At 42.9% G+C, this 19,774-nt stretch overlaps 2 protein-coding genes across 4 annotated transcripts in view; one reads left to right on the forward strand and one right to left on the reverse strand.

The window, feature by feature from the left end:
- Positions 1-13,977, forward strand: part of sema3c (sema domain, immunoglobulin domain (Ig), short basic domain, secreted, (semaphorin) 3C) — a 30,755-nt gene extending 16,778 nt beyond the window's left edge. For all 3 annotated transcript variants that reach the window (XM_061761635.1, XM_061761633.1, XM_061761636.1), the window contains 16 exons: positions 920-1,080; positions 1,805-1,867; positions 4,290-4,409; positions 4,656-4,746; positions 5,350-5,469; positions 5,543-5,685; positions 5,758-5,872; positions 6,903-6,972; positions 7,618-7,762; positions 7,977-8,199; positions 9,044-9,132; positions 10,227-10,268; positions 10,340-10,497; positions 11,308-11,375; positions 11,521-11,651; positions 12,515-13,977. In XM_061761635.1, the coding sequence (XP_061617619.1) occupies positions 920-1,080; positions 1,805-1,867; positions 4,290-4,409; positions 4,656-4,746; positions 5,350-5,469; positions 5,543-5,685; positions 5,758-5,872; positions 6,903-6,972; positions 7,618-7,762; positions 7,977-8,199; positions 9,044-9,132; positions 10,227-10,268; positions 10,340-10,497; positions 11,308-11,375; positions 11,521-11,651; positions 12,515-12,922 (2,147 nt within the window). In that variant the 3' untranslated portion in view covers positions 12,923-13,977. The remainder of the gene's footprint in view (positions 1-919; positions 1,081-1,804; positions 1,868-4,289; positions 4,410-4,655; positions 4,747-5,349; positions 5,470-5,542; positions 5,686-5,757; positions 5,873-6,902; positions 6,973-7,617; positions 7,763-7,976; positions 8,200-9,043; positions 9,133-10,226; positions 10,269-10,339; positions 10,498-11,307; positions 11,376-11,520; positions 11,652-12,514) is intronic.
- A 654-nt stretch (positions 13,978-14,631) lies between these two features.
- cd36 (CD36 molecule (thrombospondin receptor)) lies at positions 14,632-19,244 on the reverse strand. Its single transcript, XM_061761656.1, has 12 exons — positions 18,232-19,244; positions 17,916-18,076; positions 17,695-17,839; positions 17,028-17,183; positions 16,787-16,878; positions 16,667-16,716; positions 16,518-16,587; positions 16,259-16,446; positions 16,075-16,193; positions 15,284-15,357; positions 15,112-15,166; positions 14,632-15,043 (listed from the first exon to the last, which is right to left on the reverse strand). The coding sequence occupies exons 1-12, from the start codon at positions 18,352-18,354 to the stop codon at positions 14,867-14,869; spliced, it is 1,410 nt and encodes a 469-aa protein (XP_061617640.1). The 5' UTR covers positions 18,355-19,244; the 3' UTR covers positions 14,632-14,866.
- Positions 19,245-19,774: the final 530 nt, after the last annotated feature.

A 19,774-nucleotide genomic window follows, 5' to 3' on the forward strand; every position in this document is an offset into this window, starting at 1 on the left:
ACATGAGGGCCTCCCCATCCGATGCTCTCAGCTCTCCGATTGAAAAAGTCATGAATATTCATGACACAGGCGGCTGAAGAGTGCTTTATCTCCCGAGCCAATAGGCTGGAAATAGCTGGTCTGGGAATGTTTACTCGGCGTGTGAACAATGGGTGCTTTTAATGAGCACAAGAGACTTTTTCGTACTGTAACCTTGCTAAAACGCAGTCGCAGAGTCACTGTAATTAACTCATCTGGAAGTAAATCAAAATAAATAGCCGCATTTGTTTTGAGTCAGATGAATTGGAGCTCCTTAACCCACAGGTGGACATTACAGATATGAAGTGACCAATGTTTTAAGAATTCGGGGATGGTTCTGCTTTTGTACCCTTGAATTTTCCAGATAAAGAATTACCTAGAACCTTTTTTTAGGTCCTGGAAAAGTTCCAAACCGTTACCTTGGAGTCCAATAATTAGTTGTAGAAGTGGTTTGTACCTTCGGGACCAATATTAGCCCCAATAATACCTCTATTTGAAAGAATTCTTTGTAGTACTTCAAAGCTCATTCTTAAGTACCCTTGACTTTTGCAGTATGGAAACATTACTTGTACCGTTTTTGGTCCTGCAAAAAGTTACAAACCATTACCTTGGAATCCAATAATTAGTCGCAGAAATGGTTATACCTTAAGGATAGAAATAGTCACCCATTTTTTATTTTTTGCGCATGCAGGCTCATGAGGCCATACACACTAGATTCAGTTGTTTTGAGGAGAAACTAGATCGGTTTGTAACCTCAAATGAATCGCAATATGTTAATTATTCATGTTTTGGTAGATTTTTCGAATGTTATTTTTGTTTGAAGCAAATGAACGCTTTTATTTCAACAATGATTCCTTGATGATTAAGCCTCGTTATTTGGTCGATTGTCCCTCCACATCAGAGTTGCTGAGCGCCGCCTCGCTGGAGCACTACACGCTGTCGGACAAGCCCATGGACTACCGCATCCTGCATGTGGACGAGGACCAAGACCGGATGTATGTGGGCTGCAAGGACCACGTGCTCTCCATGGACATCAACAACATCACGCACGGCGCGCAAAAGGTGTCCGCTTGTTGATAATGTTTTCTCAAATATTTTCTATTTGTTTAGATTTGTTAATATAGTTTTATATTAATTTGTACTATTTATTTTGTGTTATTCTGTATATATTTATTTTTGCATTATATGTTTTTGTATATTTCGTTTATTTTATGCATTTTTAAATATATTTTACACATTTTATTAAGTTATTCATTTATTTGAAGTAATAAATCATACTACGCATTATTCGTATTATATTTCTTTCCTTTCTGAAGAGTCATTTGCATTTGTTTTTCATATTTTATCAACATGGCGTTCTCGTTGAAATCAGTATTGTTTGCGTAGTCCTGCCCCCTGTTGTGTCAACAGAGTGACGCTAAAAATTCTGCAGTGGTAATTATGCAAATGGCGTCCATGTTGACAAGCATTCAGGGTTATCCAAAGGTGCCGTCGATGCACTCGGGCGCGCCGCCGCTTCGCCGAGGGAGCTCTTGACGTGCATAATTGGCAGCGCGAGGCGCATAAACAGATGGGAAAACATTTAGTTCCTCCCTCCCCGCATCCATTTTACGCCGCGTAAATTGCGCGATGCGTTCCTCAACACGCACCCCCCAACTCCCACCCGGCCCCCTCTTGTTCACCCTTTAATTTCATCAAAGCCCCTATTTGCATATTCATAGACGTCTGTTGCCGCCGTTGTGGGGATCGTTTTCGACGCTAATTAGCTTCTTATGTTGTTTTGCAGGTGTTTTGGCCCGCATCGACAAGCAAGATTGAGGAATGTCAAATGGCGGGAAAAGACCCCACGGTAAATAAGCACGCGAATCCTCGCGATGCACACACATGATGTCGCTAAGCTAAAACGTCGTGCACTACAAAAGTTCAGGATATTGAGGGAAATTTCCAAATGGACTTAAAAACCTTTATGTGCAGAAATTTTACCAGAAAGCTGAAAAACTTGTATTTTGTGTTTATTATAAATGAGTACAATATGAAAAACACTTTTTATGATGTACAATAACATCACATTTGCTACCTTTTCAAGTTGGATCATACTATTAAGTGCTGCCCTCTATTGGTTTGGAGTGTTGCATGCATGAAACATGTCTCTGTTATGAAAAATGGTGAAAACATTTACATTTTAAAATTCTTTTGTAAGTGTGCTAGGCTATTATGCATATATTTTTTACATTATTTGTTTCCATATTTTTCTACTTTTTACAATGCTTTTTCTCATTTTTTTTCTAGCTTTTTTTCTGTATTTTTACTGTATTAAAAGAATATAATGTTTTGTTTAGTTTTTACTACGCAATTGTTAGACAAAGTTTGATTTTTTTTTTTTTATATATTTTTTTTTCTAAATACATGTTTAAAGTTAAATGTACTACTTTATTTGCTTGTGCAATGCTTTTAATTTCCATTTTTATTCTTTGTATTTTATTTGATTTAATTGTTTGAATTTATTTTCTTTGATGTCGCAGCTCCGATATCTCCGTTCAGCTGTTGCGGGGGTTTATCTCTCTGAGTGCTTCGGGACTTTGCCCCTGAGACTTCCTTCCTTTTTCTCCCCCATCGGCCGATGCCGTATCAGCTCCGTCCACATGTGGCCGGCAGCAGATGTCCGCAGGCTCATCCCGGCGAGGCGTGGGAGGCCTTCCGGGGGAATCGAAGCCCCCAGAAAGCCAAGCTTTAATGAATCTGCGCGTTAAAGATCATGAAGATCCTCCTCCGTCTGCGCTCGGCCTTAATTGGCTCGAAAGCGCAGAGAAGTGGAAGACTTCTCAGACAATTAAATGAGGCAGCACGGCTTTATTTTTGGCTCCTGCGTCCGTCCGTCATCTCCCGTGCGACTGCAGCTGGACACGGGAGAAGCGCTCGCGAGCGCAGACGCGCTCCCGCAAATATTTGGCGCAGCGCGGAGACGCTCTGGATCGCAGCTTCCCCTAAATCCCCTCGTTTTTCACGCGCTGCGCCCGGCTTCTCGTTTTTCAGCCCTCACTTTTTCCATATCCGACCACCGGAATATTCTACTTGGCTCATTGTACTCGGGATTCTTAACCCCACACACACACGCACACGCACGCTTTCTGATACAAGGCTGCTCTTCCCTGATAAACTGGAGTGGATCTTGGATGAGTTGGAATGCTGCTATGGAAGCCAGATTTTTAAAAACACTTTCAGTAGGCCAGGAAAATGACACATACAAAATACTAAATCATAAAAAACATCAAATAGTCTCCATGATTCATGACAAAACGCCGCAACTGCCATAAAATGGATGTTTTAATGGTGTCACGCCTTCGAGACAACCAAGCATGGATGCTTGTTTTGACATTTATTTTCATTTAATTGGATAAACATGTTTATTTTACTGCAGCCTCTCATTAAATACTATTTTCTACAAAAAGTTTTTTTTTTTCTTGAAAAAGTATATAGAATGGTGCCTTGAGATAAGAGTGACCTGGTTCACTAGTGTTTCTGAGATATAAGCCATCGCTCAGCTGATTTGCGCTTTGACCTGGGAGCAAACATTTGAGATAAGAGCCCTGTACGGTGTCAGTGAACTCAACTAACTCCACAACAAGCAAGCAGTTTTGCAGACTCTTCAAAAAAAAAAAAAGTCCACTGTCAAAGTGAACATAAAACATGTTTTGCTTTTAAACGACCACACGGCTTTGCTTTAAGAAAAGTCTGATTATCGTAATGCTGACAAAAATACCATCGGTGTGGCAGCGTTAGAACCCGTTAAGCAACAGATATTTGAGCACAAACAGTGGAGCAACACACTAAATACTCACAGGCGTATTTTCTTTATCTTCTGCGAAGAACGACTAATATTACTGCAGCTTAACGAGTCAGTCGCGAAACTCTTCTTCGTGTGTGTCTGCCTCTATGTCTGTATTATAGCCGCCCCCATTTGGCCAAGACGTACACACTTTTCAGGGCATTTTTAGAATTAAGATTTATGCTAATATTGAGAATTTAATAAGATAAACAAATGTGTTGTGGAACTCAACTTATTGTTGTATGCAGAGTTAGGATTTTTCCACAAATAAAAGTTTTCTTATTTTTGTCTACTTATACTGCATGAAGATGATTATTATTATCATCAAATAATACTTTTTGAAGCCTTTCAAGGGACCTAATGGTAACCTGGCTGTACGGATTGTGTGAAATAGCATTTTAAAAAGAAGTCCTAAATGTCTCCATTTTGTTGTTGTTTTGCCCAGCACGGCTGCGGCAACTTCATCCGGGTGGTGCAGCCGTACAACCGAACGCACCTCTTCATGTGCGGCAGCGGCGCCTACAGCCCCGTGTGCGTCTACGTCAACAGGGGGCGCCGGCCCGAGGTGAGAAAACCGATTCGAGCGCTCGGGCCAACCCTGCGTCACTTTGATCGGAGACAGCAGATGGTCTGGCTTGTTACCGCGGCAACCAAGCCGTCGCCTTTCCCAGGCCGCACGAGGAGGATTTGGGGGCTCAAAGCGAAGATTAGATTTGTTCTGCAGATTTCTTTCAAGACAAAAAAAAAAAAAGTGGCTTCACAAGTCATTTGTGTGATATTTATTGTCTCCTCCTTGACCTCTTTGCTACAGGAACAAATATTTCACATTGACTCAAGGTCTGAGTCGGGAAAAGGGAGGTGCTCCTTCAACCCGCGGGTCAACACGGTGTCCCTCATGCTCAGTAGGTCGCCACCCCCACAACACACTCTTTGCTCTCAAATATCTGTTCATTGCAATCTCGTTTTTATTTTTGATTTAGTTGTTGCAATTTTTAAAAATACTTTTTAGAATATATTATTAGTATGCATTTTTTTGTACAAATAAAGATAAAAGCATAATAATTCAGATTTAATTGATTGTCCAATTTATTTGAATTGTAATTTTAAAAGATATTTTAGCAGTTTTACATTATTTTTTTATTTCATTTGATTTTATTATTGTATTTTGTAATTCACTTATTATATTTTTAATGGCATAATATATATTTATGTGTTAGTTCATGTTGTGCATTCGTATGTATGTTTGTAAATTATTTTATCCATTTTATTTTTGTGGATTGAACAATATTTGTTTAATAATCTTATCATGATCACTGATACCCAATTTAAATTTAATGAATGTTTTCCAATTTGTTTTTAATTTTTTTAAATTCCTTTTTTCATTTTATTTTGTCCATGCGCATTAATATTTTCTTCTTAGTCATTTATTTTATCGATTTTATTTTTGTATATTTGTTTATATTTAAGAATAAAATGAAATCTCGTCAATGTTGTTGTCTTTTTAGATCAAGAGCTGTTCTCCGGCATGTACATCGACTTCATGGGCACGGACGCGGCCATCTTCCGCAGCCTGACCAAGAGGAACGCCGTGCGCACCGACCAGCACAATTCCAAGTGGCTCAGCGGTACACCAGGCGGGACGCCTTGCATCCGCACAAAGTCAATTTATTTATTTATCCGCTGCGTTCTTCGAATCAGAGCCCATCTTCGTGGACGCCCACCTGATCCCGGACGGGTCGGACCCCGACGACGCCAAACTGTACTTCTTCTTCCGCGAGAGGCTAACGGACAACAGCGGCAACACCAGGAACATCCACACCATGGTGGCACGCATCTGTCCAGTAAGTGGCGCCGTTGAGAGTTTCGTGGGAATTTTATCCGACGAAACACTTCTTCTTCTCGCTCCCTTCCAGAGCGACATCGGAGGGCAGCGGAGTCTGGTCAACAAGTGGACCACCTTCCTCAAGGCGAGGATGGTGTGCTCCGTTCTGGAGGGGGACGGCACCGAGACGCACTTTGACGAGCTCGGTGAGTCGGACGGGGTCAAATTAAAATACACAATAATTTAGTTTATACATGTTTTTTCGATAGCCTAAGTCATTTTTAAATTACTGTTTCCAAAACAATGTTATTTCCAAAAATTTTCAAATATGACAACTATGCCATTAGGAAATGTTTTGTATTGTCGTTAATGATGTTTTGTATGTTTTGATACACTTAATTTTATTATTTAAATATTCGTATTTTAGACATTTTATTTATTCATTTAGATTTCTAGATTTTTATATTAGTGTTGTCCGCATAAATATTATGTTAATAACTTTAGAAATGTTAATTATTTTCTATTCCATATTTTAGTTTCTAAGCGTTTTTTAAATTCATTTCATTTATTCCATGTATATTTTTTATTTGGTACGTTTTTTAATTATTAAAAAATATTTTTCTTTTTTCTTTCTTTTTTTGTGCTGTCTACATAAACATTTTGATAATAGTTTTCAACATTTTATTTTCCTTATACACATTTTTTTCATTTTTCAAGGCATTTTATTTTATACACTACATTTTATTCAAACATTGAATTCCATACATTTTATCTTTTTGTTTTGTATATTTATTTCAATTTTCATGCTTTTTATAACAAAAAAATGTCCACATTATTTGTAATGTTTTTTTATTGACACATTTCACTTAATGTTTGAATAATATTTTGTTTAGAATTGTTTTCACTGCATCTAGTTTTTGAATTTTCATTACGTTCCCCCCCCCCCCCCCCCCATATTTTTAGTTGATTATTTGAAGCATTCTCGTTTTCATACTTTGTAAATACTCGATCATTTTTTTCAATTAGTTTGGTCGTTTTGTTAAATCATTGTACTTTTTATTCTGTTTGCCTGGTTGTTGGAATACAGTACTTAACGTCTGCCGTACCAGTTTGTCTGTTGCTGCTCGAAACATCTTCCGTCTTCTTCTATAAAGCGCACACGCGTCACGCTGGCGCGGACTCGTGCAGATTTTTGGCAACAATGAGGAAGACGCCTTTGTGTTTTCTTCCCTGCAGAAAGTGTGTTTTTGCTGGAAAGCGAGCATCCCAAAGGCTTGCTGGTGTTCGGAGTCTTCACGTCCACAAGGTAGAAGACGACACTCGCGCACAAAGCTGCTTTTTAATATCAACACATTATTGTTTATTTACCGTGCTTCCTAAATCTAGTTTTGCGATCATTTCAGCGAATTTCCTTCGTAATTTTGTTAGTATCGTTAATGGAACAAAAATAACCCTAAGCATTTCGTTACTGTTCGTAAAAATGTCGTAGGATTTCATATGTAATTTCGTTCCATATTCCTTTTTTAAATTTTCGTTCTTGCGGTTTTTGTACAGTTTTGCACGCGTCGTAATTTCAACAAAAACAATGGTATTCTGGGGATGACTAAACGTGCGTCCAATCACATTGAATAGATTCCCTTCTATTGTAGCATATTGACATCCAATTTTTGCTTGGCTGGTGCGGTTTTGATTGCTTCTGTCCGAGCTGGGCTCGTGTTTCAGCGTGGCCAATCGTCAGGGGCGCGTCACCTGATCCGCGTGTTTTCACGTCTAATCGAGTCGGCACGGTAGATGTCCTCGTTATTGGCTAAATGCGCTTCTGATCTCCCGGCGTGCTCCGAAGCTCGGAATTAAAGGTAAACACGTTCCCTCTCTGCAGAATCCTGCCGTGACCTGCTCCTTTTTGTTGTTGTTGTTGTTGTTGTTGTTTTTTTGTTTGTTTGTTTTACAGTTCGGTCTTCAAAGGCTCAGCGGTGTGCGTGTACAACATGGCCGACATCCTCACCGTCTTCAACGGGCCCTTCGCGCACCGAGACGGGCCCAACTTCCAGTGGGTGGCCTTCCAGGGACGCATCCCGTTCCCCAGGCCCGGAACGGTCAGCTCACAGATCGTGCATGCAACTCAACATTGAGTAGGATTTTCCAGTTTTGGATGGAGCTTTAGCGGGAAAATAAACCACGTTTTATGTCATAAAGCAACCATTTTTGTACAATTTCCGATTCAATTCTCACGAGACCACTTCAAAAACAAACAGTTGTTTGGATCTTGGTCAAAATGGGAGTTTAGTGAAAGGTTTCCCCGCTCTCCAGTGCCCCGGTGGAGCCTTCACTCCGGACATCCACACCACCAAAGAATTCCCGGACGACGTGGTCAACTTCGTGCGCAACCACCCGGTCATGTTCAACCCCATCTACCCGGCGGGCAGGAAACCTCTGGTGGTCCGAACCGGCGCCGACTACAAATACACGGCGGCGGCGGTGGACCAGGTGGCGGCTGCCGACGGAAATTACCAAGTCCTCTTCCTGGGAACCGGTAGGAATTAGCAGCTTGCACCCTCGTTTTACAACTGTCATATTTTTTCAAGTGTTATTAGTTGGAATAGTGTCAGGTTAAAAGTATATTTTTGGGTGATTAAAAATCGGAATATTTTGAGATTAATCGTATTTTGTCAACGATTTAAAGTGTGAATATTGCAAGATTAAAGTCATACGATTCTGACATTGAAGGCCTATTTTTTTCAAGACTTCAAATTGTAATATTCCAAGATGAAAGTTGTATGATTCAATAATTACATTTCAGAATATCACCAGATTAAAGTGGATTTTTTTGGGGAGGGAGGTGAATTTAAATTTGGTATATATTGAGATTAGAGTCGCGTTTTTCTAGGGTGAAAAATGAATAATATATGTAATCTTAGTTGTACCGTATTTTTCTCTTGTAAAATGAAGATTTTTTTTTTTTTTTTAATTACAAAAAAACGGTTATAAAGGATTTTCTAAAACAAAACAAAAAAAATCGGTCTTTTCAATGACAAAGTCAGACTTTATAGCTTGTAAGATTGTGACTTGAAAAAAAAAAAAACGCAACATTTGTCTTTTTTTCCTGTAAAAATGAAAATGCAAATCTGTCCCGTTGTTGCTATCGGCGACTCGAAGAACATATTTGACGGGCAAGAATGTGAAGCGAGGCTCGTGGCGCCCTTTTGTACGAGCTTCCCTGCCGCTGTTTGGTTTTGTTTCTTCAGGCCGGATTCTTGACGAGCGGCCAGCTCCCGACCGCGTGAGCGCGCTTTTGTTTTCCGAGGTCGCTCGCTGTCCTTATCGGCCGCTGGCGGGCATCCTCGGCCATTTTTGTAACCCGGCTCTTGTTTCCGCAGACAAAGGAAGCGTCCAGAAGGTGATCGCCCTGCCCAACAATCAGTCCCTGCATAAAGATCTCATCCTGGAGGAGCTGGAAGTCTTTAAGGTCTGCCGCCTTTTTTTTCATCCTGCTTTTTTTTTTCCCCCCAGAAATCAAAGAGAGGCAGGCAGGCAGAAGTAAAGGAAAGGGAGGAGGAGGTTCAGGGGCAGGCGAGAGGAAGGCCGGGAGATGTTGTGCAGAGCCGAGTGTTGCGAGGCGACGGGAAATCGCGCCGCTCGCTGTTTCATCTCTAAATGTTCGCTGTTTGCAAACTCAACTCAACGTGGTCGACGTTCCCGAAAGACGCACAAAGAAACTTGGTTGCTGTTGCCGCCCGAAAGCCATCGCAATGGTTTTGATCGAAACAGCTCGCATTTTGGGAATGGCTCCCTTATACTTTGCTCACTTATGCTCGCGTGTTTGAAAACTTGATGATACTGTGAGAAGAAAGGGATTTATTCAACAAAAAACCCCTACATTTATGATATTATAGTTACATTTTTTTTTTCCAGAGACAAAATGTAATCAGCTTGGATTTCTTTTTTTCTTTTCTTTTTTTTTTTTTTAAGAAAAGTGGCGTAACATTACAAGACAAAAGGTTGTAATATTGAAAAATGGTTTCATTTTCGAAAAAAAACGTAATGTTGCATGAAAAATCTCTTCATTCAAAAGAAATCCTATTATAAGATCAAAGTCATATTTTTTCAAGAAAGAAAGTCCTATTATTACAGAAACAAAAATCTGAATATGACTAGAATGAACTGTATTTTTTTAGGGGGGGAAAGATGCATTATAATAACAAAGATTGCCTTTTTTAATATATAATTTAGTTCTCATAAGGTTACGACTTTTATTTTCTCCCAAAAATTATTTATCCTCACAAGATTGTGATTTCTTTTTTTTTTCTCATGAAAACTTTTTTCTGAAATAATTACTTTTTCTTTCCCCCCCAAAATCAATTCTTCCATCCATCTTTCCATTTTTAAAATTATTTTTGTATTACTTTTTTTTTGTTGCTGCAGTTTTGGCTGGTGAACTTGTGCGGCTGGCCTGCAGCTGCTTGTCCTACTTTGAAACCACAGAGCGTGTCTTTCCACTTCCTCAATGTCTAATAGAAACGTCCAACGCGCGTGTCATTTCATTGTTGTTTGTTTCCCCAGAACCAAGCTCCGGTGACCAACTTGAGAATCTCCTCCAAAAAAGTACGCGTTTGACTGTCTTCCTCTCAAATCTCCCGAGCCGGGAGCAATAATTCCCGTGTCGTTACCCGCAGCAACAACTGTACGTGAGCTCGGAGCTGGGCGTGTCGCAGGTGTCGCTGCACCGCTGCCACGCGTACGGTTCGGCCTGCGCCGACTGCTGCCTGGCCCGAGATCCCTACTGCGCCTGGGACGGACTCAGCTGCTCGCGCTTCTACCCCAGCGGCAAACGGTAGGCGTGCAACTTTTCATATTTTCATATACGTTTGGTTGAGAGAGGGAGAAAAAAAAAAAAAAAAAAAAAAAAAAGAGTTCCTTCATGGTTATGATCCGAATCATATCATCAAATTTAACACAAGGGCTGTATCATCAATTGTACTATAGTAACATTCCAAATACATTATAATAATATGATAATAATATAATGCAATTCAGTAGTTGTATTTATTTTTTAGAGTTGTATCAGTAATTATTATTTTTAGTAGTCGTAATATTCGAAAACTTGCAACATTATTAGTAATGATACTAATGTAATTAATTAAAAAAGTCATCAAATATTCAACTATTTATTATTATTTATGTAAAATTACAAGCAAATGAATTTAAAAAAATACAAAAATCAATAATTGAATTCAACATTGAAAAAAAAAAAAAAAAGAGATCAGACATTCAATGATCATATACATATACACACCAATACGTGTATTGTTGCAGTTTCAGCTATATTTTTAGTTACCTTATTTAGCTACACGAGCGGTGTCATAATTACAAACACGTCAGCACTAAACACGTTGATTATTCATCAATCTCTGATAACTTTTGTGTTTACGAAGGCAGAATCGTTTGTCGATTTCTTGTCGCCTGGCGACTATCCAACAATGAGATGAATGCGGCTAAAAATAGGTCGGCGGCCAGCGCGGGCGTCTGAAGGCGCACTTGACAGTCGCGTCGTTTTCAGTGCGTGCGGACGCAACGCGGACGAGAGGGCGCGAGTGGCGCCGCCGCGTACACGAGAGGTCAACGTGAACTTTGTTGTTTTCAGGAGGAGCAGGAGGCAGGATGTGATGCATGGAAATCCTCTCACTCAGTGCAGAGGATTCAACCTGAAAGGTAACTAACTCGCATTGACTTTGGTGCGCTTGTAATAAAGTCCTAATATCACCAGATGAATAAAAAATATTCAATTTGAGTGGTATTATTGACAGAATTGAATGGTGGAATCTTTTTTTGTTTGCTTTTTGTTTTTGTGCATTAGCCTACAGGAACGCGGCGGAGATGACGCAATACGGCGTGAGGAACAACACCACCTTCCTGGAGTGCCTGCCCAAGCCGCCGCAGGCGTCCATCCGCTGGCTCATCCACAGGGACGGCGACAGGCGCAAGGAGGTCAGTGGAGGTCAAAGCGCCGACCCCAGCGCAGAGCGCTTTTCACTTTGATAGCAAGCAAGGCTTCGTGTAATTCCTCAATTTATCACAGTAAATAAGTAAAAGTACAATCTTACACATCTTGCACACCCCCTCAAAAAATGACGTTTGAGTCAAAATTACAATTTTTGCCATTATTTATTTATTTATTTATTTATTTATTTTATTCTTACTTTTGGGGGTAAATGTGTTGTAATTATACCAGACAGATGGTGCACACCTGCTTTTTTAAGTTCAATGTATGTATTTGTTTCTTTTGGGGGAGGGGATTGGAATAAATATCTTTCAATATTTTGCACAAGAATTCCACAACTGCACTTTTAATCTCGCGTGCACCTATGAAATGAACGCATTTACTCGACCCTAAGAAAAATCTGGTTTAAATTCTAAGTTAGAGGATTTTTTATTATTATTATTTTGTACAACAACAAAAAAATGCGCAAGAAAATGGAAATATAAAATTATTATACTTAATTGCCATTACACTTTTCTCATGCACCCCCTTAAAAAAGTGTTTTTTTTTTTTTTGGTCAAAAGTACAATTTTAAAGAATTGTTTTTTTTTTTTGTTACTACAATGTGTAATAATTTCCCAGCCAGGGATGCTGCACCCCTTCGAAACATTTAACGTACATACTGTACGAGATGGCAATTCCACTTTTCATCTGGCGTGCGTGCCCCTTGTTCGGCGCTCTTGCACCACCACCCTGCTCTAACTGCGCATGAGAAAATCCGAAGGATTCCCGACGGTCTCCGAGCTTGCATTTGCAGTCCTCCTTTAAGACAGATTTTTCTTCTTCTCCCGGCTGTCCGTGTGAACCTCAGGTGAAGCTGAGCGAGCGCGTGCTGTCCACGGAGCACGGGCTGCTCATCCGCTCGGCCCAGCCGTCCGACCAGGGCCTCTACTACTGCCTGACCACCGAGAACGGCTTCAAGCGCACCGTGGCCAAGATCCACCTGCGGGTGCTGAGCGCCGCCGCCGCCGGAGCGTCGACCGCAAGGGGGCGCTCGGCGTGGCCGTGGTCGGCGCGGCCGGAGGCCCCGGGCCCGGCCGAGAGCCTGGCCGTGCAGCAGTACTGCAAGGAGAGGAAGGAAAGGAAGGAGCTCCAGGAGCGGCAGAAGACCGTTTCGCACCCGCCGCCGGGGCCTCTCAGGGGGGACTTAGCCAAGCTCAAGCCCCTGCTGGATCGCAAGAAGAGCCGCAACCGGCGCAATCAGCTCCCCGAGGAATAACTCGATGACAGAGCGGCCGGCGCGCCGGGAGACGGCCGCCGCTGAAGGCTCCGCCGCCAAAAGCGAAAACGAACAACCAGCCGGGATCCTTTTTTTCTGTGACGCGATAAAAGGGACAGACTTTAAGGGGGGAAACAGGCGGAAGAAGACGGATGCATGCTTGACTCTTTCACCAAAATATTGTGCCAAATCGGCATTTCCAAGTCTGCCTAGCAACCTGGCCCAAAATTCTCAAATATTTATTTCTGTGACGCATGCGCATGGATTGTTCTGGAGCGACTTGCCCATGAAGTGGAGCGGGGGTTCTCGAACTTTCTGGGTCCATGAGAGAAACATTTCCAAGGACAAAAGACGGATTTTGTCAGGATCAAAAGTCGTCCTTGAATAGTCATATTCTAAGAAGTGACTTTTAAAAATACATCTTCTCATAATAGATGTGTTTATTCTCTGAAAATATAGCACAATATTCTTTTTAAAAAATTCGGACTTTATTCAGGTAATAATGCGACTTTTTAAACTTCATTCATGCACCGATTTGAGATTTATGCGATGATGCATCACAATCATAACACATTTTTTTCATTGGCCAAAGGTTAAAGTAAGGAGGAGTAATTATCCAGTCCCCCAGAATTTAGGTACTCCCTTTTTTAAGTGATGCAACATATTAATTTATTGCAAATTATTTAACGGACTCCCAGTGGGTCCGAGGACCCCAGTTTAAGAACCACTGAGGTCGCGCCCTCTTTTCAATTGCGCTTTCGTCCGCACAAAAGCAGAAAATGCCCGTTGGGTTGTGAATACGTCATGTAGATAAAGATTACGTGTTATCTTATTTAATGTGAATACGCGCTTTCTCTGTGTAAATACGACTGGATCTGCAATTCGCAGATCCTTCATTTGACTGTTTTCATTTTTTTACATTTTTTTTTTTTTGCAGACCATCAATTCATGTCGATAAAGAAACCGGCTAAAAGCGTGACGTTTCAAGCCTGACGAAAGCATCCTCTTTCTATTTATTGGTGGAACCGATGGCCTGAATAAATGTGTTTCGGTGAGATTGTGTTTCTGAGAGCCTCAAGCTAAGCTAATATGCTAACGGCACCGTAGCGCATCTTTAATCCGTTAACATTAAGAAGGCTGTCATATTTGCTTGATGAATTAGGATTTCCACCACTGGCCTTGGCTGTAGTTCCATTAGCTCCGCGCTAGTTTATGGGCGTTAGCATCGGGCATGAAAACCTCTCCGTTTCCATAAAAATGATTGTGCGTCTTTTTGCGCACACGCAATCATGACCTTTATTTGTAGTTTGCAATCATGACCTTTATTTGTAGTTTATGCCATTAGGGTGAGATTTCTGGTGGCGTTTGTTTCACCTAAGCTAGTGCTACCTAGCTTTAGTTTCCTCAGTGACATTTTGAGTGTTACTGTACAATATAAAAGTCTTCCATTTGAATATGAATCCACATTTGTATCCTTTCGGGTCACGTCGTGGCGTGGCCATAAATCTGGCGTTTGACACTTTGCTGAGTCGGCATTCTGTCGTGCAATTCGCACAGGGCCGCTCAAAGAAATCTTTTTTTTTTTTTTTTTTTTTCTCTCTCTCTCTGTCTCTTTTCTCAAAGCACTTTGGCTCAATAAACCCGCATCCTGGTCATAACCACGGCATAATAATACCCTTGTACTTCATGTGATTTACAGTAAAAAGGAATTAAGCTGTACTTTTATTCCTTTGAAGCCACAAAGCATAATAAACACAAATCAAGAGAATTAGCATGTAGCACATCCTGTAGCCTTGAAATAGCTTATTTAAAGAAGAAGGCCCAAAATCCCTGATTGTTTGAATTAAAGTGACACTACTTCAGTCAAGTTTACAAAAATCACAGTATGAATATCAAAGGGAAAGGGGACATTATAAATAATAAGTCCGTATCAAAATAGAAGCATCAGACGGTCTGCGACTTGTCGTCGCTGCACCTGACGGCGGTGTACAGGAGCAGGCAGAGGGCGAAGACGGCCAGGCCCGAGCCCAGCAGGACTTTCTGGACCACGTCTAACATCTTGATCCGGTCCACCAGCTCCACCTTGAGCAGACCCGCAGACTCGTCGTCCAGTTCCGCCGTCTGAGACCAGAATGTCGGAAGTGTCAGGAAAAAGCCAAAAGGGTTGCGGACAAAGGTGGCAGTCTTACCTCGTTCATCCAGACCAGAGGGAAAATTGTGGTCTCATTGACTTTCTTCAGCACCCTACACACAAACAAAGCGTCGCTCGTTAGCTGTAGCCGCGACAAGAACGGGTGTCAGGGACGCCAGAGGCTGAGCTGCGTCGTATTTGTTTACAAAATTCACTCAAATGTGACTTACGTGATGACGTTGGAGGGTCCGTACATCATGTTCACCTGGATTCTCTTCGCAAACCCAAGGGTAATTCCTGTTATCTGGTAGAAAGAAGATACACACAAGGTACTCTTTTAACCCTCAAGGTACAAATTGGGTATCAGTTGCCCCTTTCACACAGGGTTTCTGCAAAATTGGCTCCTCAGAAGCAAAACCGGTGTTTAATTGTTGTGCCTTTCCCGCAGAACCAGGATAACCGTCAGGTCCTGGATCTGGTGTTACGTACCGTATCAAAAATGGAGTCTCCTTCATCCCCTTTCACACGGGCCAGCGACAGATGAAAAATCCAACTTTGATGCACAGTGAGGAAGGGGCTCGGGTTTTCCACGAAATTAGCGCACGAAAAGACGAAACCAGCTTTTATTCAACTGTGCCTTTCAAACAAAGCCGAGCCAGACTTGATCGTCCGCCTACTGTGTCTTTCGAGGTACGATAGCAAGTCACTGGGGGGACCTAGAACATACCAGTACCTTTTAATTAGGTTAACGCCCGTTTCCACAAAATCAAGCCCAGCGAGTGTCATTCATTCAGTGACTATTGTTTTCAGCTCAGCTGGAACGGAAGAATTCAATTGTCAATCTTTTACACCCTGTTACCAGCTTTCAATGACATGTAAGTCGGGAGAAAAACCTTTCACACAGACGAGTGCAACGCCAAAGAGTCAGCTTGGACACAATGTGAAAAAGGCTTTTGTATCTTTACGGTTTAGTCCCAACTTTTTCTGTAAATGAAGATGGCAACACAAGGAGAGGTCTTACAGGTTCCACATCCAGGTAGGTCTTATGATGCTCCTCGTTGGCGTCGAGCCCCCTTATGGCCTCCTGCAGGGACGGACTACCATAAAGGAAGTGCGGCAAGGAGATGTAGATGGGTTGTCCTGCGAAGAAAAACCGAACGGATGAGAACCTGGCGAAAGAAAACTCTCTGACCTTCCCGACTGACCGTCTTGACAGGAGCTGATGTCCAGCACTCCCGCTATGGTGCAGTTCTTGGTGGTCTTGGGATCCCGGCAGTAACAGTGGTTGTCGGGGTTGTCCGCCGGCGAGGCGAGGGTGGACGCCAGGAGTCCGAAGCGGTACACCGGAATCTCCTTCAGGACCGTGGACCGCTCGTAGCTGGCTGACACCGACCTGCGGGACGCACAGGAGACCTGAGCGACCTCTAGTGGCCGTTGAGATAGTCGCCGAGAGACTTAACTCACCTGCAGATGTCCGAGGAAAAGAAGAAGAGGGGCTTTGTTGCGTCCACAAAAGGAGCAAAGTTAGAACCATCTGGAAAAAGGACGTTAAGCCCAGTTAAAAAGATGACAAAGCTTTTTTTTCTTTTTCTTTTTAACCCCAAGACCCTCACCTGTCCCGTTGATCATGTTGCAGTACTTGTCGTCCCAGAAGCTCAGACTCCTAAAAAAGAAGAACCGGAAGTTCCTTGAAGACTTGTTATCGTTGTCTTGTCGATTTTGTCCTCACTCACCTGGATCCTCGCCACTTGTCGATCATGCCCACTTGGCTGATGTCGCCCTTGCCGCTGTAGATGTTGTAGTAGCCGTCAAAAGTGCCGTTGTACTGGGTACAAAGTACAAAAAATATTAGCTGAAAAGTATATACCTTACACTATTTGACCAAAAAAATGACAAAAACACACCGAAAGAATAGTTGCGTTCGTGAAGCCTTTCGATAAATGTGGAGCGGATGGAGTGTCACGTGCGACTCACCGGTGCAAAAATGCCCACGGTGGATTTCAACATGGGGTCTTTGTACCCCCACAGCAGCTCCCTGACGCTGCGGTGCTGAAACAAGGATGACTTGCTGCCCTTGATCATGGTCTCCAGGAGGGGATGCAGCCCTTTGGGAATCATCGAGTACGCCCCCTGATACGCACAAAAACGTACACGCGTTCGCATTTTGCCTTTGGATGAGACGCAAAGGCGATAAACGCACCTTTTATGAGTGTTACCGATACGATTAGCATCAGGCATGCTGACACGCCAAGTCTTATCAATATTATCAATATTATTGGCTGCCAAGAATTATGCAACGATCACTGGCCGCGCAATGTGCCAGAGCCTATTTTTTGTTTGTTTGTTTTGTTTTAGCATTACGGTTCAGATTAGGTCGGGTAAGGGTGACAATTGAGTTTTCGAGTCGGGTTTACATTCTAGAAGGTGTTTGGCTGATTATTCAGGTTCGGGTTTGAGGGATGCTTGATCGGCTTCGGGTTAGGCTCTGATTAAGTAGGGAGGTGTTATCTTCTGGAGTCTATCCTTTCTCCAGGATAGGGATGATTAATCGAGTTAGGTTCGGACTCTACGAGGGTTACAGCTGAGTATCCGCCGCTGTCGTGGTAATTGATCACGGCACAGCTGCGCGGCTCTCACTCACCGCCACGGCCAAGTTCAGAGAGGTGATGTTGTCCTGTTCCGGTCCCGCCGACAAGGACGGCTCAAAGACGGCACCTTGCGGGAGCAGGTAGGAGACGGTGTCGTTGGGGTTGAAGGTGATGTGCGCTTTGGGCAAGTATCTGGTCCTGAGAGAGTTTGGCAGTCAGTGCATAAGAGGTCAAAAATAAGAAAAGGTAGCAGGCGAGGGGAATCAAACCTTACAAGTAGGTGTAAGGTCCCTTCTCCACGACCACCGGCGCGACACCTTTCTCTATCACCTCCCTGGCGTTTTGCACATCGAAGAACCAGAACTGTCTGTAGACCGCTCCGCCCGGGGACAACCAGTTCTCGTACGCCGGCGTCCCGGGCGCGATGACGGCTTTCTAGATCCCCGCACACGCCCCGACAGATGAGACTATTTTTAACCAGACTGACGCACAGACGCTCGCTCGCAGTTTTGTCAGCGCCTTGCCGAAACATCACACACAAACAATTCCCCGGGAGCCAGATCTATTTCCCCCCGACGGCCGCACGTTACCTGTAAGACGGTTTCCTCGATGAGACCGCTCCCGACCGGGATCAGGATGCCTCCCAGCAGGGCCGCCGCCGCCCCGATGACGGCTCCGGCAATGAGCCCGCACCTTCTGTTACAGCAGCCCATCTCTCTCCGTGTGCGCCCGTCTCTGTCTTTTGTATGCGCCGCCCGTCGTAGGCTGCAGCGTCGGAGCGGCCGATGCCAGGTAGAGCGGGCACCTTTTCCGGAACGATACTTATATACGGTGAGCCAGGGTTCAACGGTCAGGCAGGCGGGAGGCAGTTATCAGCTGACGCTATCTAAACAGGTGATAACCGGTCGAAAGGTTTACATGCCATTTCCAGGCGAAGACTTGAACAACTCACGTCACATTGGGTAAACATTCCGCGCATGGAGGATGGATGTCGCCTTCAAATCCTCGTTAAGAGTCCCTCCTGCTTTGATGCCAGGAAGGATACAAATCCACACGTCAACTTTGTTTTACTTCATGGCGCGTATCTGTTCAGTGTTTGTCCGATTGTGGCTTATCTGCAAGTGCAATTTCAGTTTGATGAGCTCCACAGAGTGACGTCGAATTTGGAGGTGGATGGCGCTCGGTGCCAGGATTTGACAAATGGGCGTGTAGGCTCTCTTGCCACCACTGGAGGGCAGCGTCAGCGACTGTTTTCTTTTTTGTTTGGCCTGCTCCCTTCAACCTCCTGCTGGGTTTCATCGGTACGAGTTATTCAGTCAGTATTGAGTGCATGTGTCTAGTATACCTGTTTCCGAATGATTGTCATGTAGGCCATTTTCCTAATTGGAGTGTGACAAAGCTATCCCTGGAAATTCGGAATCGGCCCAAAGGCCGATATCCTGTTCCATTCTGGAATGGGTCCTTGAAGACCGTTTCATATACATCTTCTGATCAACTCCCTTTTCTTTTGTTTGTTTTTTGTTCATAGAAATATCAACTAAAAATTAAGATGTGCTTTTGCGCGACAACTTTCTTTCGGCAAGATGACCACCAAAAATGCATGTCCACCCCCCCCCCCCCCCCCCCCCCCCCCCCAAAAAAATCCAATCAAATAAAAAAAGCATGCAGTAGTTTTTGTGCTTCTGGGAATTGTTGTCACACCACCAACCTTTGGACACGCTCTTGACTGCGGAGGCTTGCGCTTGACTTTGTCCCAGCGGCTGAATTATTTAAACCACAAACAATGACTAATGAACGGATGAACGAGCAGGCTTGGGGGCCTGTCGTGGGGTGGGGGGGCTTTGTTTGCTTGCAGGCTTTGTTCCCACATATCGCAGTATTGCACATTTCATATGAAAATGATGTGCTGAGTGCTCTAATATGTGTTTGTTTGTCACGACAGCAAATAAACATCTAAGAAAAATCCGTGTCTACGGAAAATATGCGATTAAAAATTTTAATTAATTCATTATTATTATCAGTTATTATTATTCTAGGCAAATATTATGGTCATTGTTAATTGTTTATTAGTAAAGTTACAGGTTGGCAGGTTTAAACCGTTTTCCGTTAAGTTGAAGCGTCCACCTTCAAAAT

This window comes from Phyllopteryx taeniolatus, chromosome 22, assembly GCF_024500385.1.
Source record: "Phyllopteryx taeniolatus isolate TA_2022b chromosome 22, UOR_Ptae_1.2, whole genome shotgun sequence".
Classification (NCBI taxonomy): domain Eukaryota; kingdom Metazoa; phylum Chordata; class Actinopteri; order Syngnathiformes; family Syngnathidae; genus Phyllopteryx; species Phyllopteryx taeniolatus.